The following is a 22,321-nucleotide window of genomic DNA, read 5'->3' as shown; positions in this document are numbered from 1 at the left end:
ATGTCATTTTGATTTTATTTGCTACACAACCTCATTATACCTATTCAGATCATAGAATACTTACAAATATAATTATCCACTTGCATGCAGGTCTACAATGCAGTCACTGGGCATGGACACATTGAAACTCCGATGTCTGGCAGCTGACTTGGCAGACACCCATAAAATTATCAACCATCATACAAACAATAACTCTGAGCACCTTTTCAAACTCCACCCATCTAACACCCGTGGACATATTTACAAAGTCAGAAAACAGCACTTTAGAAAACATTTTTCCACGCTGAGAGTTGCTGAAGCATGGAACAAACTGCCGGCATCAGTTGTTAGTTGTCGGAGCACTGCATCCTTCAAAACTTCCATGCTTTCTGAGATTCGCCAACACTACACCTGATTTTCTCCCCTCCATACACACTCAAGCATGTATCTGACTCATGCATTGTTCGCTTTCCAGACATTTGTACATTACTGCATATACTCTGACAAGTTGTGGTGCACCTGAGCACTGTATACAATAATTTCATTATTATTATTATTATTATTATTATTATATACTAGTTAAGGCGGCGAGCTGGCAGAATCATTAGCATGCCGGACGAAATGCATAGCTGTATTTCGCCTGCCGTTACATTCTGAGTTCAAATTCCACCGAGGTCGACTTTGCCTTTCATCCTTTCGGGGTCAATAAATAAAGTACCTGTTACACACTGGGGTCGACGTAATTGACTTAATCCCTTTATCTGTCTTTGTTTGTCCCCTCTATGTTTAACCCCTTGTTGGCAATAAAGAAATATATATTCATACTAGTTTTAAATTTTGCACATGCAGGTGTGGTTATGTGGTAAGAAGGCTGCTTCCCAACCACAAGGTTCTGGGCTCAGTCCCACTGCATGGCACCTTGAACAAGCATCTTCTACTACAGTTTCAAGCTGACCAAAGCCTTGTGAGTAGATTTGGCAGATGGAAACTGAAAGAAGCCTGTCATCTATGTGTGTGTACATGTGTTGTTGTCTGTTTTTGTTCCCTACCACCACTTGACAACTGGTGTTGGTGTGCTTATGTCCCCATTATTTAGTGGTTTGGCAAAAGAGACCAAAAGATTACGTACCAGGCTTAAAAAAAAATTAGTACTGAAGTTGATTCATTCAATTAAAATTCCTCAAGAATTGCTCCATGGCTGTGGTCTAATGACTGAAGCAACTAAAATATAAATGATGCATGCACACACACACACACAAATCATTTGAAGTTGGAGATTCACTCCACCACTAATTCAAATTCCCTGCTTTTGTGAATCTGATCAAGGAACATCATTTGGACCAAATGTTCAAGTAATTGATTCTATCATCAGCTTTGAATTAATACTTTTCTCCAATTTTTACAACCAAACATTCACACATACACGTGTGTGTGTGTGTGTGTGTGTGTGTGTGTGTGGTGTTGTGTGTGTGGTGTGTGTGTGTGTGGTGTGTGTGTGTGTGTGTGTGTGTGTGTGTGTGTGTTGTGTGTGTATTAGAAGGTTTGGAGATGATGTACAGGTATTTTATATTAGAAGAAATGAGGTACTCAGAAATTCGGATGGTTTTATATTTACAGATATTTATTTGTATATTACATGTTTTTATACATCATATATCATATATTAGCGCTTTCATCCATTTTAGTGAAAAACATCTAACTCATCCCTTTCCACTTGCAATTGACGGACATATATTTATTTATGCACAAAATTATGGAGAACTATAAATGTGAAAATAAAAGTGATATTTACACTGCAGTTGGTGGTTCCCATTTCGTCTCGGCTACGATGGATCATTGCACCATTTGCAAACAACACATTGGCCGGTATATCACTGTCCAAGTCTAATTTGTAGTATGTGTTAGAGGTGAGATCTTTAATTTGCTACAAGTCCAAGTAGAAGAAGAACATTTTACTTATAGGGTATGACATATATGATTACGATAGAAAAATAAACAAACACTAAGTAATAAAAATGTAACTTTTTTTTGTAGGTTTTATCCGGTTGCATTTTAAAAAATGTACAACATGAAATCAATGTGAAATGGAATGTAGATATGAAAAAGAAAAATTCAGAATGTACTTAATGTTGAGAAATTTTAGCAGTTGGTGACTGTCATCAACATTACTGAAGCAACAGGTTTTTATACCTCTGAATTTGAAAAAGGAATCTATCTATTATATGACATGTTATATCTATCTACCTAATATATATATATATATATATATATAATTAATCAATATAGGTTAATCATCGCGAGTGCGATGATTTGAAAATTTTAGGTCAGATATTGCTGAGGCAGGGACAGAAATGCCTCGTGAAAATATCTGTTCGACTTGGCTATTTCTTACTGACGATTCTAAGGGCCTATGGAAGATTGGCTTGATTTAATTTAATCAGGCTAGTTTACCATTAAACAGTAGATGAAACGGTGCATCGTATAAGAAATTACAGGGTAAATGTTTTTTAATTTTCTCCTGGTTTACGGAATTGATGCTATTTTGCGGTTGAAGCTTTGGCTGTTATTTCTAGTGGGTGAATGGCCTATTATGGCCGTTCCTTGATTGTGATATATATATATATATATATATATATAATAATAAATATTAGGGAATGAATCCAAAATTACAGGGAAAAATCAGATTTAGGGTTAAATCCAATTTTATAGTAAAATATTATATAATATAATTCGAGACAAAACCACTATTTTAAAACCAAACAAGGAAAGACTTAATCAATACATAAAATTTTAATATATTAAAATTTTATGTATTGATTAAGTCTTTCCTTGTTTGGTTTTAAAATAGCGGTTTTGTCTCGAATTATATTATATATATATATATATATATATACATACACACATACATATACACATACATACATATATATACACATACATACACACATACATATATATATATATATACACGCATACATACATATACACATATATGTTTGTTTGTTCCTTCTTGAGCCACGCCTGTTTCCGGTTTCCTTGGCGTATAGGATTCCCCACCTGGATGGGATGCTGGTCCATCGCAGGTGAGCTGCAAGATGCAGGAAGAAAGTGTAAGAGGAAGTTGTGGTGAAAGAGTCAACAGAAGTTCACCATTACCTTCCTTCTGCCAGAGCCGCGTGGAGCTTAGGTGTTTCACTCATAAACACACACATCACTCGGTCTGAGATTCGAACCCATGATCCCTCAACCGCGAGTTTGCTGCTCTAACCACTAGGCCATGTGCCTCCACATATATATATATGTAGACATACACATATATATAAACATATACATACATATATAGTAGAACAAGTAGAAACATTTTTCCAACACGTAAATACTGAACAGTATATATAGAGGATATAATCCTTTTAAGAGCAGAAAAATTTGTCATCATGCATGCATGCATCCATCCATACACACGCACACACATACATACATACATAGAGAAAGAAAGAGACAGAGTGAAATAGTAACAGCAGATGTCTCTTGCTTGTTATTAGAGAACAATCTGCAACGAAAATCTGTAGATGATTTAAGCCAATCTTCTTCCCACCAACTTTCTGTTACTAAATCAAGAGTCCTTGAGAATCTCATTCTTTTAGTTATGGGTTATTGAACCCAATCAAACAGGTGTGACATATTTGAACACTTTATCAGTTGGTTAACCAAGTGTAAAAATTGTGATTAAAGCATGGTTGTTTTCATAGAATATTTTACACAACAAAATGACAAGATTCTGAACCAACGTTTAACCCTTTTGTTACCAACCAGGCTGAAACTGCCTCTGGCTCTGAGTACAAATGTCTTGTTTTCATAAGTTTTGAATTAAAATCTTCCACCAAACCTTAGTCACAATTTATGTTCCTAACACTAGCTGAATGATAATGAAGTTATTTTACTAAATTCTTTGTTATATTTAAAATTAATTAAAAGAAACACAGAGCATCTCAAAAGAAATATGGTAACGAAAGGGTTAAAACAAGTTTGATTTTCAAATGATTAAAACACCATGGGAGGGGAAGTAACAAATACAGCAACAAGCAATAAGCAAATCAAAGTCACATTGTATCAAGAGGTATTTAAACTACATATAACTATAAAAAGGCTATTGTGATTAATTGTTATCACAACATTAGTTGTCATGTTTCTGGGTATATGGGTGAAAGTGTAGTACAGTCTCAACTGACATGTTACCTGCTGCTTATGTTTCATAATAAAAATAAACTAGAATATTTAACCAACATAATTGAGAACGATTTTGAAAAACTATGTCAGGAAAGCAAACTGGCACAGGTTAATAACATTGGAAAGTAATGAATGCTGCAACTGTCATCACCTAATAAAACAAAGTTTTCACAAGTAACTTACTGTTATGATAAGCTTGTTTGAGAGTCATAGGGCAGTGTAAAGTTCATGTAGAGCAAGACTTGGAATGCAGGTTCAATTTCCAGCTAAGTCAGTTCAATGTATTTAATAAGCCAATAGGTTGGAGAGAAACGAACTCATTTGGAATGAAATGCATTTGGCTACCACACAAAAGATGACATCTCTGTTGCCAACTCAACAATTCCTTGGTCACAGCATCAATGTAATATAAGCTGATGATAATGATGGAGCTGTAAGGCAGTGAGTTGGCAGAACCGTTAGCACACCGGGCGAAATATGTAGCCGTATTTCGTCTGCCATTACGTTCTGAGTTCAAATTCCGCCGAGATCGACTTCATCAAATTTCACCCAATTATGCAGTGTAACCCTCATTTTTAAGATTATAGTACATGATTTGTGGGAGATTTGGGCTGCTATATTAGCAAAGAGGATTTCTTTCATTGAGTCATCAACAGGGTGTTTTACTAGAAGCTAAAATAGAAGCAAAACACCCAAGTAGAATGGAAATTGATACGGTATGGGATTGCTGGCTTTCAGATTGTGAATTCAATTCCATTATAGGTATTTTGAGGCATATTTGATCAGTATTGTAAATTTATGCATCTTTAGTTTACCAAGCTACTGGAAATAAGTTCCAGAACTTCTAAGAATGGTAACTGCTGTAAACCTGTGTCTAGGAGCTCAGCACAGTTCCTTAAAAATATTTTCGCACTGTTTATTATAAGAAGGTATTTACAGTTCATTTTCTATCACTAAATGATTAATAATCCAGGTCTTGTCACCACATCATTGTGTGTTATGTTATTGACACAGGACATTACTCACAATGAATAACCCAGGCAGCTTGTCTATAAATAAATATTGAAGAGAAGGATAGCTTGTATCTGGAAGCACTGAGCAAAACAATATTTAGCAGATGGATATACACACACACATGTCCAAAAAAGAAATTAAAATTAAAATCATTTTCAACTTTTACGATAAGCAAATTCATTTATTTTATTATAATAACTAGCAAGACCTATGAAAATTCCACTTTCATAAATTTATTATTTCTATTTCGGTGTATAAATTTATACATGGAGATTTTCATAAATGTTAAATTGAGATTATGATTTTAAAGCAACAGAACATTTACTGATTGGGTGGATTCAATATTGAGTGTAGAATCAAATTTATGGTGTAGAGCACTTTCTCATACCACAAACATTAGCAGGGCTGCCAGCCCAGTTTTTATTCAGTGCTACATCTCCCAAGACTGGTTGCCTTCAATGTGTAAATTTTTTTATTGGTTTGTCTTCTGGACTATGAGCATATTACAAGTGCCATATTCAGGAGTGTTAATCTATTATATATTCCCCCTACCCCTCCTCGGCACTTTGTACATACTTTATCAATCTCTATTTGTTGAATGCCTAAGTTCTTTTTGGTACCAAAGGATGCAAGTCACAAAGAATATATATCACAAAGTATTTTGTTGACTGCACCAATTTCTTGGCAGTCACATAGCTCTGGGTTCAGTCTCACTACATGGCACCTTGGGCAAGTGTCTTCTACTATAGCCTCAGGCCAACCAAAGACTTGTGAGAGGATTTGGTAGACAGAAGCTGAAAGAAGACTGTAGTGTGTCTGTGTGTGTGTGTGTGTTTGTATCTGTGTTTGTCCAACAACCGATGTTGGTGTGTTTGCATCCCTGTAACCTAGCAGTTCAGCAAAAGAGACTGATAGAATAAGTACTAGGCTTACAAAGAATAAGTCCTGGAGTCAATTTCTTTCACTAAAACCCTTTAAGGTGGTGCTCCAGCATGGCACTAGTCAAATGACTGAAACAAGTAAAAGGAAAATACACACATGCATGACAAGCTTCTGCACAGTTTCTGTCTCCCAAATTTCACTCAATGATTAGCCTAAGTTCCATAGTAGAAGACTCTTGCTCAAGATGTCATGCAATGGAATTCAATGTAGAACAACATAGTTGTAGAGCAAACTTTTAAACTGCATAGCCATGCTTGCACCCAATGGTTTCCAACATTAGCACAAGGCCATAAATCTTCAGGAGAGCAGTTACATTTCCTTGAAGGTAATTTATATTAAAATATATTAAAATCATATCTACTAAATCACTTCTAAAATTGAACAAAAATTCTGATATTATATCCTCCTACCTGATACAGGTGTTTTGATTCAGTACTGTTACCAATGACAATAACTCCTGTCCCAGCCATTGAAATCATATTCTTTAGATGCAGTTTACTAGTTAGAGTTATTGAGATAACAGAATAATCTTCATAAAGGCGAGCCACTGCTATTGCTCCAGCTTCATTTGTGTTCTGCCCAACACCAACAAATATTTCTTTGCCTGGAAAGAAAGAATAACAAAATTAGATAAAGAATTATTGTTCTTGATGTTATTGAAATGATGCATAAATAAGTCTTTATTCTTTACTTTTATATTTTTGATGTAGGATTTGTTTTGTAATCATAAAGTGATGTAAATTATTATGTAAATAAGTTATTTAAAAATGTATTTCAGAATGAATGCATATATATTTTAAGAGTTTGTGTCTTGATGAAAAACTACACGAAATGAGTTTAAAATCTTCAGTTTATTAAACACTTAAGGACAATAAGTTTCTGTAAGAGCAATAACTGACAGGATTTAACTGAAATATTAATTTTGTAAAATTGGTAACACAAGAACTTGTCAATTTATTTTCAAATTATGTGTTTTACTGCTGGATAAAAGTTACTAAAAGACTAACACATTAAAATAAACAACCCGACTGAATTAAGGCAGATTGAAAGAGAGCAAGAGTTGAGAAAAGAAGTAGAACATGACAGAGCAAGAGCAACAGGGCATTCTTTAAATAATACAAATAAATTATTAATTTAAAACCATAAAAAAAGACTAACGATTAAAAATAGATTTTTTTTCATATAACTATCCCATTACAACATCTTTCATAGAAATGTTAAGTATCTAACAAATTCCTTGAAGTTTAATTGCCATACAAAACAATTCTTATTTCAAATTGCCTACCTGAAGAATAAATATCAAGCTTCAACTGCAATAAACTAGAATCCATGGAAGGATGGAAGGTAAAGTTGGCATTGGCAAGATCACTTTGAAGAAATAGTGAAACCACTTTTAAAGTTAAGAAATAATCAGAAAAATATTTCAACTAAATGTTGTATGGTAAAAGGATAGGAGGGCTAAAGAACCAAGGTTAAACAGATGAGGTACTAGACAGTAAGATATAGTCTCAAGTTCTAATCTTCTGTATGTATTACCTTTCCTCTCTTGGGATACAACACTTTATTTTAAACAACTCAGTTCAATAGGAATAAGTTGCAGAATTTCTGGAAATATTTACAATAAAATGAGGTTTTTTTTTGAGGGGGGGGGGCTCCCTCAAGACAACAACATTGGAGCTAAGCAGTGATTCGTGTGATCTCTTCATTTCTCTGATGACTTATTTTGAAGGTAGAGAAGATTTCATTTTTAGATATGTTTCAATCACAAGAAAAATTACTAAATCTTGCAACGAATATTTTCAAATTTAAATCAGTTATATAAAAATCTCATAAGACCAAAAAACTTAGATTTGGAGAAATCCACAGAAAAATAATAAGTTTGAACTAAAAGATAAAAAGCAAGAAATGGTAAGAATAATTATTCCAATAGTTGATGTCAGACTTTAAATAGAGCAATGACATTTCACAGCAGTTACACCAAAACTAAAAAGGAAAGAAAAAAATTAAATCTATGCAAAAACAAAAGAGAGCAAGCAGGCCAGCCCAAAAATTTAATCTACTTAAAATCTAGTGTGGCCTACTCAAGATTTTTTCCATCACTGTTGACATTCAACAGAGTAATTCAAAGTACAGTGCTATTTGTTTGCCATTTCGAAATCTGTTATATTTGACAGCATTTTAGTTTTTCAGAAAACACAGAGGTTAGAAAAAAAGAATACCACTGAATTAGTTAAACAAATTGGTTGTTGGCATTTTTATATAGGTTTAGGCTAAGAGAGTATCAAGTAATGGTCAAGATATGACATAAGAGTATCTTCATGGTCACCCAGGCATTAACAATACTATTTGTTTTACTATAAAAAAAAAACTATAATACATTACAATTGTGGATTCCTAAGTTTGATGAGAAATTTGAGACCAGTTTGAAAGATTCTGGTAGACTTAAGTTACTTTGAGTACCGTAAATCCTCGAGTATAGTCCGCCCTTGAGTATAATACACAGGGGATTTTTAGGGGGCTGTACTTCTGAAAAACCTAAACCTTGTGTATAATATGCACTCCTTTTCTAACTTGAGTCATGTGAAATTAAGCCTAGTCAAACAAACACTTCTGCGCATACGTAATACAATAATGGTGATGTTCTTAACTGCTATATGGGAATGTAAATATGTTTGCAAATTGTTTTTGTTACATGTTATTCTGTATTCTGAATACTTTTATTTTAATAAATGATGCTTAATGCAAGTTATGGATGATTCGTTTATGACTTCATTGCTTTCAAGCTTAGCTTAAGGTATTTTCGTGCCCGACATTACAAAATGCATCTGAATAAACACTGCCAGATAGCAAATAGAGACTCGGACATTGGTTAGAAAATATTTTCATTTTTAACCTCATATATAGTATGCACTAGGGATTTTGACCTTTAAATTTTTGGGGGAAAATGCGGATTATACGTACTAATTCTCCCTAATTTCTTTCACGAAAGCTAAGTTAAGGACAGCTTTACTTAAGAAGTGCAAGACAATGACTGTCATTTATTTATATAATACAAATAAACAACAGGTAGAAAAAGAACATGCAGTTGATTCTGTTCATTAAACTAATTGTTACTCTTGAGCTGTATATGAAACTATTTTTTTGCTCAGGAGTCCAAGTGGACGGTAAAGTTACACAGAGGGGCCCAGTTCTGAGAGGGTTAAGGGAGAGGTTAATTATTTGAAAAATTATAATCTTATCTCACTGATTAATTACACACACCTAAATAGAATCATGGAGAGTACAGTTTACTACTAGAAGCAGCAAGGATGTTTTATAATTGACAATGAGTTTTAATGACTTTCAATGCTAATTATGTGTGATTAGGGAAAGTGAAACATTAGGTAATAACTGAAAGTCAAGAATGAGAATGAATTTTCCTAACTGATTAAACCAATCAATTAATCAATACCAATATTTATTCATGACATTTTGTTTTTATTATAACATATTTTGTTTGCTGGAAAACATAATCATTCAAATTAGCAACATTAATGATAATTAAGACTACATTGATGATCCTTTGCAATTAAAAAATTCAAAAGTGAAAGACAAGCAGAGAGGAGAGAGAGTGAGGGAGAGACAGGTTGAGAGTGTGAGGGAGAGAGGGGTTGAGATTGTGAGGGAGAGAGGGGTTGAGAGTGTGAAGGAGAGAGTGAGGGGGAGAGGAGCTGAGAGAGTGAGGGAGAGAGGGGTTGAGAGAGTGAGTGAGAGAGGGGTTGAGAGAGTGAGTGAGAGAGGGGTTGAGAGAGTGAGGGAGAGACGGGTTGAGAAAGTGAGGGAGAGATGGGTTGAGAAAGTGAGGGAGAGAGGTGTTCAGAGAGTGAGTGAGAGAGGAGTGAGAGAGTGAGGGGGAGACGGTTGAGAGAGTGAGTGAGAGAGGAGTTGAGAGAGTGAGTGAGAGAGGAGTTGAGAGAGTGAGGGAGAGAGGAGTTGAGAGAGTGAGGGAGAGAGGAGTTGAGAGAGTGAGTGAGAGAGGGGTTGAGAGAGTGAGGGGAGAGAGGGATTGAGAGAGTGAGTGAGAGAGGGGTTGAGAGAGTGAGGAGGAGACGGGTTGAGAGAGTGAGGGAGAGAGGAGTTGAGAGAGTGAGTGAGAGAGGGGTTGAGAGAGTGAGGAGGAGACGGGTTGAGAGAGTGAGGAGGAGACGGGTTAAGAAAGTGACGGCGATAAACAGACAGAAAGATTTAGTTACAAGACAAAAAATTAAATTTATTAACCCAACAAAAAGAGGAGGTGGAAAAACAAAAGAGAATTAACATGGGAACACATCAATTATAAAGAGACTAAGTGCTGTGCAGTGCTATTCAGGGTTGATGCACTGGGTACAATATCAAAAGGTTGTTTCATGCTAGTGTGAGTCAGCTAACTGCACATTACACCAACATAACTGCATTGTTCATCTTTATATCAAGCATTGATTTAATGCATTTTGCAGTGAATGCCAATCCTACAAGTGCTAAGAGCAGCTACTGCAGTACTTACACTACCCATGCCCCCAAACTCCCAGTAAAAACTACTGGAAGAGAATGACTGATAAGACAGTCAAATGCAATCAAAACTAAGGCTCAACACGATATGTCTTTCGGATGTGTGTGTGTGTGTGTACATATATATAAAACTGAAGTTAATGTATGCATGTGTATACATATGCACACAAACACACAGAGGTTGTTTTACACACACACACACACCAGTTGATTTTGTGAGTGAGTGTGTGTGTGTGTGTGTACATGTATCATCTATTTCTTTACTACCAACAAGGGGCTAAACACAGAGGGGACAAACAAGGACAGACAAATGGATTAAGTCGATTACATCGACCCCAGTGCGTAACTTGTACTTAATTTATCGACCCCGAAAGGATGAAAGGCAAAGTCGACCTCGGCGGAATTTGAACTCAGAACGTAACGGCAGACAAAATATGGCTACGCATTTCGCCCGGCGTGCTAACGTTTCTGTCAGCTCGCCGCCTTGTATACATGTATCATCATCATCATCATTTAATGCCCATTGTCCATGCTGGTATGGGTTGGTACGGTTTGACCAGGGCTGGCAAACTGGAAGGCTGCACCAGACTCCAGTCTGATTTGGCATGGTTTCTACACCTGGTTGCCCTTCCTAATGCCAACCACTCTGAGAAAGTAATGGGTGCTTTTACGTGCCACCAGCACAGGTGCCACTTGCATGACACCAGTATCTGCCACGATTTTATATATAACATATCACGTAAAAAGCACGCACTACACTCTCAGAGTGGTTGGTGTTAGGAAAGGCATCCAGCTGTAGAAACATTGCCAGATCAGATCACAGCCTGGTGCAGCCACTGGCTTTCCAGACCTCAGTCAAACCGTCCAACCCATGCCAGCATGGAAAACAGACGTTAAACGATGATGATGATGACAGATTCAGTTTACATTACACTACTTTGCAGTTAATTACTATGTGGATGGACTGATAACCAAGTCTGTACAAGGAGCTTACTGTGATAACCACATGATTCACTGAATTGATATCTTATATTACTTCATTACATGTGTGTACGTACATATATATAAATAGACTTATATACACAGCTACACCCACACATATGATATACATTTTATTTTCTTTATTGAAAATATAAGATTATTCATACTCAAATAAATACAAATAATATTAAAGAGAGAGAAAAATATCTTTGTCTGGTCCTTTTGTTTGTTTTTTTGGGTGTGTTTTGTATTATGTACATGTATGGGTTTGTATGTATAGAAATTGTGTGTATGTTCATAAGTGTAGCCGTTTATAAATAGTGTGTATGTTCATAAGTGTAGCCGTTTATATATTTGAATGTGAGTATGTACAGATGGGTGTATGTTGCACTAATGATAGAATCCTAACATGCATGTTGCACATTCTGAGTCATGAAAATTGATAGATTTCTTAATAATATGGTGCATAATAGGGCAGTGGATATGCTTATGCAGACGGCTTGTATAGACCTAAGTTAACAGACCGATAATCAAAGGCATTACAACAATAATTGTTTCGTCTTTTCTTAACATACGTGGTGACAGAAGAACATGTAGGATTGCATTATCTAATGCAGTCCTTTCATTATCTTAATGTGGCTCAATAAAAATTTCTTTGCTATTACTAACATGTCAGACAACCATGTAGAGCAACAGTGGGGAAATGATTTTGGTACTATTTAAGAAGAGTGGTCCCGATGCATGCACTCACGTAGTCGCGCATCCGGGCTAGCTAGTCGTGACTAGTTGATCCTACAACGACTACCTAGCAAAGTAAATAAATCACAAAATAAATAATTTTTTTACACAAAGTAAATAACTTTTTTTAAACAAAGTAAATAAAACACAAAAACACAATGTAAATAAGTTTCCTAAACAAAGTAAATAAAATACAAAAGCACAAAGTAAGGATCAACTAGTCACGACTAGCTAGCGCGGATGCTAGTACCGATGATTTTTAGTATCGGGGACAAATTGCAAGTGCATAAGAAACTGGTGGCAGAGAAGGCATCTGTCAAAGAAATAACAAAACTTTAATTTTACAAATCTTATGTTTTATCTTTTTATTGTTTACTTGTTTCAGTCATTGACTGTGACCATGCTGGAGCAACACTTCGAAGGATTTTAGAACAAATTGACCTTGCTACTAATTTTTTTAAAGTCTGGTACTTATTTTATCATTCCCTATTGCCAAACTGCTATTCCCTATTGCCAAACACCAGTTGTCAAGCAATGGGTTGGGGACAAATACAGTCCCAAAGACACACACATATTATATATATATATATGTCAATAAAACATATATCAGAAAAGAAGCTCACTTTAATGAATAGAGCAGTAATTATTAAAACAAAAAGTTAAACTCTGGTCATAGAATTACCAAAGATTTCGTATGCACCAAGGCCACAGTCTTGTGGACAGCTCGTCAGACTCTATACAGAGACAAAAGGATTAAAGTTTCTACCATGCGGACATGAGGAAATGCTCAGATATAGAGATTTAATGGCTAACGTATAAAAACGTTAAAGAGTACGGGATATATTCCCTGGACCAGAGGATAAAAAAACCCTTACAGACCCAAAATAGCCTAACCAGCAAATGGGGAGATCCAATTTTCCAGAAGGTAGCGCTTGAAATGGACACATTTAGAGAAAGATTCTATACAACTGTTCAATGCGCCAGGTTTAGCATAGTCCTTAAAAATTTTGGTTCTTTCATTGATACAGATTTTGCAACAGCCACACCCATTAATATATGGGCCTGAATGATCTATTATTTTCTACCTGGTATCACATGGGGTCCCTTGATCTTTGAGGTGCCACACATGGCTGGCCAGGGACATGGCAAAACGTCTTTCTGAGACTCTGAAGGATGAATGGTGGTTGCAGAAGCAACATTTGAAAGATGTACTGGCCAATCAGATATATTTACAAACTTGGGATGTGGCTATATTCGCACACCTGGTATATCTCTGGTAGGCTCAGGGCCTGGGGATGTTGTTGTTAACACTGCTGTTGATATTATCAATATGGCACAATGATCCAGTGGTGTTATTGCCATGGTTATCATTTCTGGTCATATGGTTGGCAATGTAGCTGCCATCGTTAGTTTGGGTGCAACTGGTGGTAACATATGGTGCAAGACAGACCATCCCATTAGGGCCAATGACAGTTGTTTGGTCATCAACTGTGGTGGTGGTACTGGGGACACTGGATACCTCCTCTGTGTTGCTGGTCCTGGATTGGTCATCATCTCTAGGTGTGGTGATTGCACTGGTGGTAACATATGGTGTGGGCCTGGTCTCTCCATCGGTGTCAATAATAACTTGTTCATCATCTGTGGTGGTGGTATTAGAGTCATCGGTTACCTCCTCTGTATTGCTGGTCCTGAACTGGTCATCATCTCTGGTTGTGGAAATTGTACTGGTGTGAGACCTGGTTAATCAGCTATTACTGCTGTTGGATGGTACATTGCTAGCAATGCAGATAGCAGGTCTAGGTGTCACTGTAGTTTCATAGATGACTCCATTGGCCTCACGTTAGCCTCCTGCTGGACAGTTATTGTATACCCTGAAAGGGTAACCTGCCTCCTCCCTTGTATTGTGGGTGCTTGTTAAAATGCTTTTTATGTTAGGTGCACAACTAAAGGAGACTCTTAGGCTGTGACTTAAATATTTGCCTGTATCTATGTGTGCATGGGAAATGTTTATCTATTAATCTAAGGAAAATCCTTCCCTCACAAGTCTTGATGTTGCGAGAGAAGGGTGGAGCAAACCAAATGATGTTTCTGCGTTACTTCATTTTCCAGGTGCTAGAGCCTAGCATGTAGGAGATGCAGTCTTTAAACCCACTCGATGCCAGTGCCTCATTGTAGAAGGGGGTAGTGGCATTGAAAATATCTTGGCTAGAGGATAGATTCAATATCTTCTTGCTTACACCCTTCACTAGGTTCTTAAAAACCATAGGTGGGTGGCAGAAGGCTGTGCTAATACAGAACATCTCGTTTGGCTTGTGATAGAGCCTGTATGTACCAGAGCCCAGATCTAAAGTAACATCCAGGCAATCTACTGTGGTAAGACCAGTCTCAATGGTGATCTTGAGTCCAATTAGGTCCAATTAGGGCACTAATTAGGTCCTTTCTAAGTCTATCTAGTGTGTGTCTGTTGGCTCCTCTAGAGATGGCTAAGGTGCCATCTCTGTAGAAACCGAAGAGGACCAAAGGAAGCCTCTTTCCTAAGATGTCCAGGATGTACAGTCCAATAAGATAGCAGACATCGGCACTGTCATAGGCTCCCATAGCCAGATCGAAGGAGCCCTTGGGGTCAGATTGCTTGACCCACAAGGATATTTGTTGAACACACACGCATGCATGCAAGATGGGCTTCCACAGTTTCCATCTACCAAATTCACTCAGAAGACATTGGTCAGTCTGGGTCTATAACAGAATACACAAGGTACCATGTGGTAGGACTGAACCTGAAACCACATGGTTGTAACGCAAGCTTCTTGACCACACAACCATGTCTGTGCTTATACATTGATATACAACATGTATTAAATTACTGTTATGGTCTTAGGTTAAACATTTTTGCTTGTAATTTTTTTTTTTTAATGGGTTTTTATCGGCTTCAGTAAGCAGTTTGAAATTAGAATATCAGTAAAATTTTGTCAATGGACGAAGTGGTTTGCCACCGCTGGTATGAAGGCTCTCGTTTCATTCAAGCCAGAAAAATTCTCAAACTGGACTTGACAAGCTTTGCACCTCTAATCAACAGAATATAGAAATTATTATACTTCAGAAGTGGGTTTCATTGTTTCTTACATCTCCAAAGTTTATTCATTAGCAGGATGACAGCAATTTGAATCAAAGAATTGTTTTAAATAGAAATACACACACAAAGACCCCCCTCTCTCTCTCTCTCAAAAGAAAACGGAAAAACATGGTAAATAATAAATAGTCTTATTATTTCTTAATTTATCTATTTTATATCTTTTTTTTTAATATTGTCACTGGTTATATGTATCAAATGGGCCAATCACTTGTTTACTGAATGGCAAGAATGATAAGAGTGTCTGTGCAACTGAATCGGAATAAATACCTATTTCTTTACTACCCACAAGGGGCTAAACACAGAGGGGACAAACAAGGACAGACAAATGGATTAAGTCGATTACATCAACCCCAGTGCGTAACTGGTACTAAATTTATGTCCCCGAAAAAATGAAAGGCAAAGTCGACCTCGGCGGAATTTGAACTCAGAACGTAGCAGCAGATGAAATACTGCTAAGCATTTTGCCCAGCATGCTAATGATTCTGCCAGCTCGCCGCGAGGCGATTTTGCTCAAACATAATGGTTCACATGCACACTTGGAAATTCACACTTACACTCAAAAACAAACTCACATGATAACCTTTCATACGGGTCTTGTCTACAAAATATCACTCATGAGGTATTAACCAACGCAAGAATATGACAGAAGACTCACACCCAAAGTGTCAAGCTGGGAGATCAAACCCAGAAAACATTACGAAGATAATGTCTTAACCACATAGGCAGGCTGTAGTGACATTAAACCACGTGCAAAAAGTCTCAAACTCAAAATTATATTTGAATGACAGATCAGCCAAGTTAAAATTCATCATCATCGTTATTTTAATTTCCATTTTGCTATGCTTGCATGGGTCAGACAAAGTTTATTGTGGTAGATGCCCTTCCTGTCGGCAACCTGGACTTGTTTCTAAACAAGATAATATTTTCCCATGGCCAGACATGTTTTCATGAAAGACTGGAAACTAATGTCTCCACTTATATGGTGACGACACTTGTTGGATCTTTTCAGTTTGAACGGCAGTTTTTCTAGCAGTGTCATGTGAAATTGTCACCCATAATTATGACCCTAGTATCGATCTATTGCATTTCAATCTGTGTTAGGGTTAGTTAGGGTTAGGGTTAGGGGGAAGGATATCTTTTTTTCTTCAGAAATGTAAATAAACCCAATCTGTTTCTTAAACGAGGGACATATTCATACGGCACAGAATGTCTTCACCTCAACAGACATCATTGATTGGTTGAAATTACAGAAATTGAAGAAAAAAACAACAAATATCTTACAAACTATAGAATTTTCTCAATAAAGCCAAGAGAAAAAGATGTTTTATAAACACATTCTACCAGTATACGAAGTTTAAAAGTGTTTAGTTACGTGGAAATTATTTTAAAAAACTGCTGGTCAAACCGAAAAGATCCCACTTGTTTACAGCTGTCACATGATATCAGGTCAGGGAGACACAAACACACACACACACACACAGGGATTTTTTCAGTTTCCATCTACTAAATCCACTCACAAGACACTTGCCCAAATGCCACACAGTGGGACTGAACTCAAAATCATGGCGGTTGGAAAGCAAATTTCTTAACCACACAACCATACTTGCACAACTACATAAAAATTAAATCTTACTTCTGGTGTTTTACAAAGAATAGTGAAAGAAGTTATAGAAAAACCTTCCCCTTATTGAACAATACTGGATAAAATGAAGAACTGCATATAACAAATAAAATCCATGGGAAAGCTGATGACTCAGGCTTTAGGCTTTTGTTGGCAGTACAACCTGGTGAGTTTAAAAGTTTAGCAAATTTTCAGCTTTGCACATTTACAGATAGAAGGTAATCAGTGATTTATTCACATAAAATACAAATACACAAGTATACACACGATTCAGTGATTTTTAAACAAAGGGCATTGTGGCATTGTTGGAAACATTCCATCATAATAAGTTTAGGAAGTCTACCAAGAAAGCATTTATGTGAATTCCATTGCATTCAATTTGGCAAACATGACTCAAAACAAGGAGACAGAGAGAGAGAACAAGAGAGCATAAAATACACTAAATAAACCATTTCTAAGGAAATCGCATCAAAACTTATTTATAAAACAAAAGTCAAGTTGAAATGAAAAATTACTACCATTAACTTAGAAGGTAGAATAAAAATAAAGTATTATCTAAACTGCTTTGGGAAATATAGCCTGGCTTTGTCAGATGAAAGCTATTCCACAGATAAAAACAGAACAAATTAACTTAGTTATGTCAGCTGGTTCTCCTATAAAGGTCACCATCCCCTAAAACCTTTTGACATGAGAAATTGGGGATGGGGTTGCATGCCAAAACAGAAAAAAAAGTGGGAGTCTTTTTATATATATATATATATGTATATATATATATAAAGAAATGTTTTGTTTTTAAACAATCCAAAGCTAGGAACTAAAGATATCAAATGTTGCTTATAGGAAAGCTGGCATGGATGGTATTGACATGTAATAATGGATGGGAATGGACGAGGAGAGCTGGATGAAATAATATCAAGAAATTGTAATAGATTGTAAGCTAAAAAGAATTTAAGGAAAAAAAAAATTGGAATAAAGTAATCTGAATTGACAAGAATTTAGAGTTACAATTAGGAACTGGATTACACATAGGACAGATTGTAAACAACATTTTTGTAGATTCCTTCAACTAATGGTAGCATAGAACAACCAGTGTGAAAACACAGTGGAGGTGGTCATGATGATGATGATGATGATAGTGTTGTTGCTTAGTGCTAGGTCAACCTAATTAAGAAAATCCATGATTAAAAGCATTCTAACTATGACCATCCTTTTATTTTCTTAGGCAAAGTAAAAACCAGGATCACATTATGCAATGTATTTAATGGAAAGATATGATCTAAGGAAAATTTGACTGCTATTTCTAGCAGATCAAGTAACCGTGTAACAGGGTCCCTTCAATAGTAATTGTATGGTTTGCAGTGATAGAAGTGACAGTTGTAGAGTAGGAAATGATGGTGAGGTTAGTGATTCCAGAAGTGGTGGTATTGGAGGTGGTGATGTTAGTGAATTCAGTGGTAGTAGCAATGCTTATGGTAGCAAGAGTAGAAACAACTGAAAATATTTCCAAAGCTCAGATCCAGTACTTAGTTGCCAGTTTTTGGCATTAAATAAGCAAAGGTGAAATAAACATTGGGGATGCCTTGCCCTATGCAGAAACTGTAGAAGATACTCAGAAATACAAGGTCTTCTGAATCTGTCACAATGTCAGAAAACATTCTATATCATCAGCAGGTATCCCAGGGTCATAGATGTTTCATCCCTCAGCCTCTATATTTTGCCTGAGTGAGGAAGTGAGGACTGAATTAGCCTTCGCCAACCAATGGGCTCTATCTGCAGTCTCTTGTCAACCACAGCCACCATGAACTGGATTCAGCTGCTATGATATGGTGGTTTCTTCAGTTGTTTGGGTTCTAGAACAATCTTCTACAGGAAATAGTGCACCAATCTAGCTAGAAAGCCATAGCAGCCAACTTCCATTGAGAACGAGTCTATGTATCTCCCTTCACAAGTGCTTATCAATCAAGTTGTAAGTGGTTTTCTTCAGCAGGTAAGTAATATGGTGAGCTGGCAGAAACGTTAGCACGCCGGGTGAAATGCGTAGCCGTATTTCATCTGCCGTTACATTCTGAGTTGAAATTCCGCCAAGGTCGACTTTGCCTTTCATCCTTTCAGGGTCAATAAATTAAGTACCAGTTATGTACTGGGGTCGATGTAATCGACTTAATCCATTTGTCTGTCCTCTCTCTGAGTAGTAAAGAAATAGGTAAGTAATATGATGTCTCTCCTCCCATGGTACTATAAGCATGAGGACTGTTTTTGCACTCCTTGAGAGCAGGAACATGTCAAGTTAGAGTGATGTTACCTCTACCTTCTCTGGAGAAACAAGCCTATCCTTCATGACAACTTGCATCTCCCAGTCTGAGCCTGGATGCAAAATACAAAATGGGTCCCCTACTGTTGCTTTTATTTTAAGAGACTTGTCACCTTCTCTTAAGAATCTGATGCATTGAACAGTGATGGCTGCTGTTTGTTGGCCTTAACCTTTTGCAGGTCAGTCCATTTTGCAATTTCTATAGGGACTTTGTCATACCTCCATTCATATTGACCATTTCCCAGTATCTTAGGTCATCCAGTCAAAATGTGGTTCAGAGCACAAAATGTTGCTCCACATTGCTTGCAAGATAAGTCTTTGACTTTGACCCATATTTTAAGGTTATTTAGGTCCAGTGAGAGGACAGGGGAGAAAGGATAAGTTTCCCAGGTATGTACTCCACAGCAATGGGTGCTGGTCCTACTGTATCCGTCATCCCTGGCAAGCAAACCCTACTTTACACAGCAAACTTCTGTTGAATTGTAAACTCTTTACACTAGACCTCTCTCTCTCTTGTTTTTGGCACTGGTATTTTTTTTGTCACTTAATACTTTAGTTACCAAGTCATAGCTGATCTTGAACAGACTATTCATACAATTTCCTGGTGCTTCCAGTACTTATCTGCTTCCTTCACAGCTTCATGGGACTTCCAATTTCTGCTACACTTTATGGTTTTGTTGGCATATCCAACTTTCTCATTTTTGGATAGAAACAATATACTGATTGCTCTTACCTTGGTGGCTCTGAATTCCTCCACAATTGATGAAATAAGTTTCTGCTTAATTAATTGTTGCTAGTTTGTAAAGCATGTGATATTCCCAAATAATAATAATAGAGAATATAAAAATGTTCAACATAACTGAATTGCAAATACAAAAGGAACTGGAGTGTGAACTTTTCTTCAACAATTATTTCTAACCCATCAGAGAACAATTTTCTCATTCACAACTCCTTAAAAATTCCACTGTAGTTTGCCTTTTAATTCTTTTTTTTTCTTTCATTCCAACATTAATTTTTTCCTTTAAAACTTTATGAGATAAAAAGCACATTCTGAAATTGCTTACTAATTCTGAATAAACAATTATAAAAAGATATATTAAATACAAAGATAAAGGCATAATAAATAATTCATACTGAATATAATTCGGTGATGATAGAAAATAATGAAATTATAGAGTATAGTGCTCAAGGTGCACTACAACTCATCAAAGGTGCATGTATAGTCCATAGAATTATCTACAAAAGTCAGGAAAGTGAACAGTGTATGAGTCATGATATACATATGTACATGCATATGGAGGGGAGATATCAGGTGTAGTGTTGGCGAATTTCAGGAAGCATGGAGGTTTTAAAGGATGCAACGACTCGGCAACTAACAACTGATGCAGGTAGTTTGTTCCATGCTTCAGCAACTCTGAGTGTGAAAAAGTGTTTCTGAAAGTCATGGGAGCTGTACTGTTTTCTGACTTTGTAGGCATGCCCACGTGTGTTAGACTCATGGAGCTCAAAAAGGTGCTCAAGGTGGTTGTTAGTGTGATGGTTATAAGTTGTTAAAACAATGCTGATTCTATGGTGGCCCCAATAAATGGCAGGACTTAAGCTAAGCACAGCAAATTAATGAGATATTTGTTAATTATATAGCATTCCAACTGCTTATTAGTAAACAGTAGAGCCAAAGTGGTTAAATGGATAATTATGAATTAGGAATTATCTATTCCTGATAAGGTCAATTGTACAGGAGACATTTCATGGTATTTCTAACCAGAATCCATTGCTTGTTTTAGTTCCATTGGGAAAAGCAACTGTACCATATGAGGATATAAACAAGTGATAGACCAGTAGCATCTCTAACATATTTTCTCATTTACATAACACCATGAAATTAGGGGTAAGCACAGACCCTTAAAACGTTGCTTGGTGTTTAAGGGATAGCATGGTAGATTAAACTAACAAGGTAAGAGTTTAGTGTCTTTCCCTAGAATGAAGTGCAAGTATCAATAAGAAAACATAAACCATGAATTTTTCAGTCCAAATTTGACTCCATGTCCATTCAGACATCAAAGACCCTATATGTATATTTCTTTACTACCCACAAGGGGCTAAACACAGAGGGGACAAACAAGGACAGACAAACGGATTAAATCGATTACATTGACCCCAGTGCATAACTGGTACTTGATTTATCGACCCCGAAAGGATGAAAGGCAAAGTCAACCTTGACAGAATTTAAACTCAGAACGCAGCGGCGGACGAAATACTGCAAAGCATTTCGCCCAACATACTAACGTTTCTGCCAGCTTGCCGCCTTCGAAAGACCCTATATATAAAAAGCAAATGCTTAAGACCTAAATAACCTCCTACTAGAAACAAACATCGATCAGACAAGAACTTATTCATAAACAATGTATTCTAAAAAGACTGTTCTATAAAGTGCAAAGAAAATAGTTGACAGATTCAGATACTTTGAAAAGTTATTTAAAGACAAGCCAACTAGATAAAAGTGACAATAACTAACCTATTTTGAAATCAGATGTGGGGGAGTTTTCCTGAAATTTGACCACTAAAGGGAAGAGAAATATCTTTGCTAAAACCAAGTATGAAAGGACAGCAAATATGCAATATGTCCCTAACTCTCACTACTACCTCTACTATCTTACATGTCCTTTGTCACAACCACATCATATAGACAAAGGAGTGTCTTCCTATTATTCGTCATTTTTATGGTATGAAACATTGGTTTTACTGTTCCAAATAACTCAGCTTGATTAGAAATTATCAACCCAATTAAATAGTTGAACTAGTTGCTTACACTGGATGGCCTGAAAATGTTATTTGTGATTCCGTTCTG

The 22,321-nt window shown here is 36.5% G+C and overlaps 1 protein-coding gene across 3 annotated transcripts in view; it reads right to left on the bottom strand.

Moving 5' to 3' along the window:
• The window catches only part of LOC115214628 (N(G),N(G)-dimethylarginine dimethylaminohydrolase 1), a 92,709-nt gene that overhangs the window by 1,048 nt on the left and 69,340 nt on the right, over positions 1-22,321 (bottom strand). For all 3 annotated transcript variants that reach the window (XM_029783756.2, XM_036506981.1, XM_036506982.1), the window contains exons 3-4: positions 6,573-6,766; positions 1,772-1,903 (exon numbers count right to left, since the gene is read on the bottom strand). In XM_029783756.2, the coding sequence (XP_029639616.1) occupies positions 1,772-1,903; positions 6,573-6,766 (326 nt within the window). The remainder of the gene's footprint in view (positions 1-1,771; positions 1,904-6,572; positions 6,767-22,321) is intronic.

Source organism: Octopus sinensis, linkage group LG1 (genome assembly GCF_006345805.1).
Source record: "Octopus sinensis linkage group LG1, ASM634580v1, whole genome shotgun sequence".
In the NCBI taxonomy this organism is placed as follows: domain Eukaryota; kingdom Metazoa; phylum Mollusca; class Cephalopoda; order Octopoda; family Octopodidae; genus Octopus; species Octopus sinensis.
This window is presented reverse-complemented; position numbering and strand designations above follow the sequence as displayed.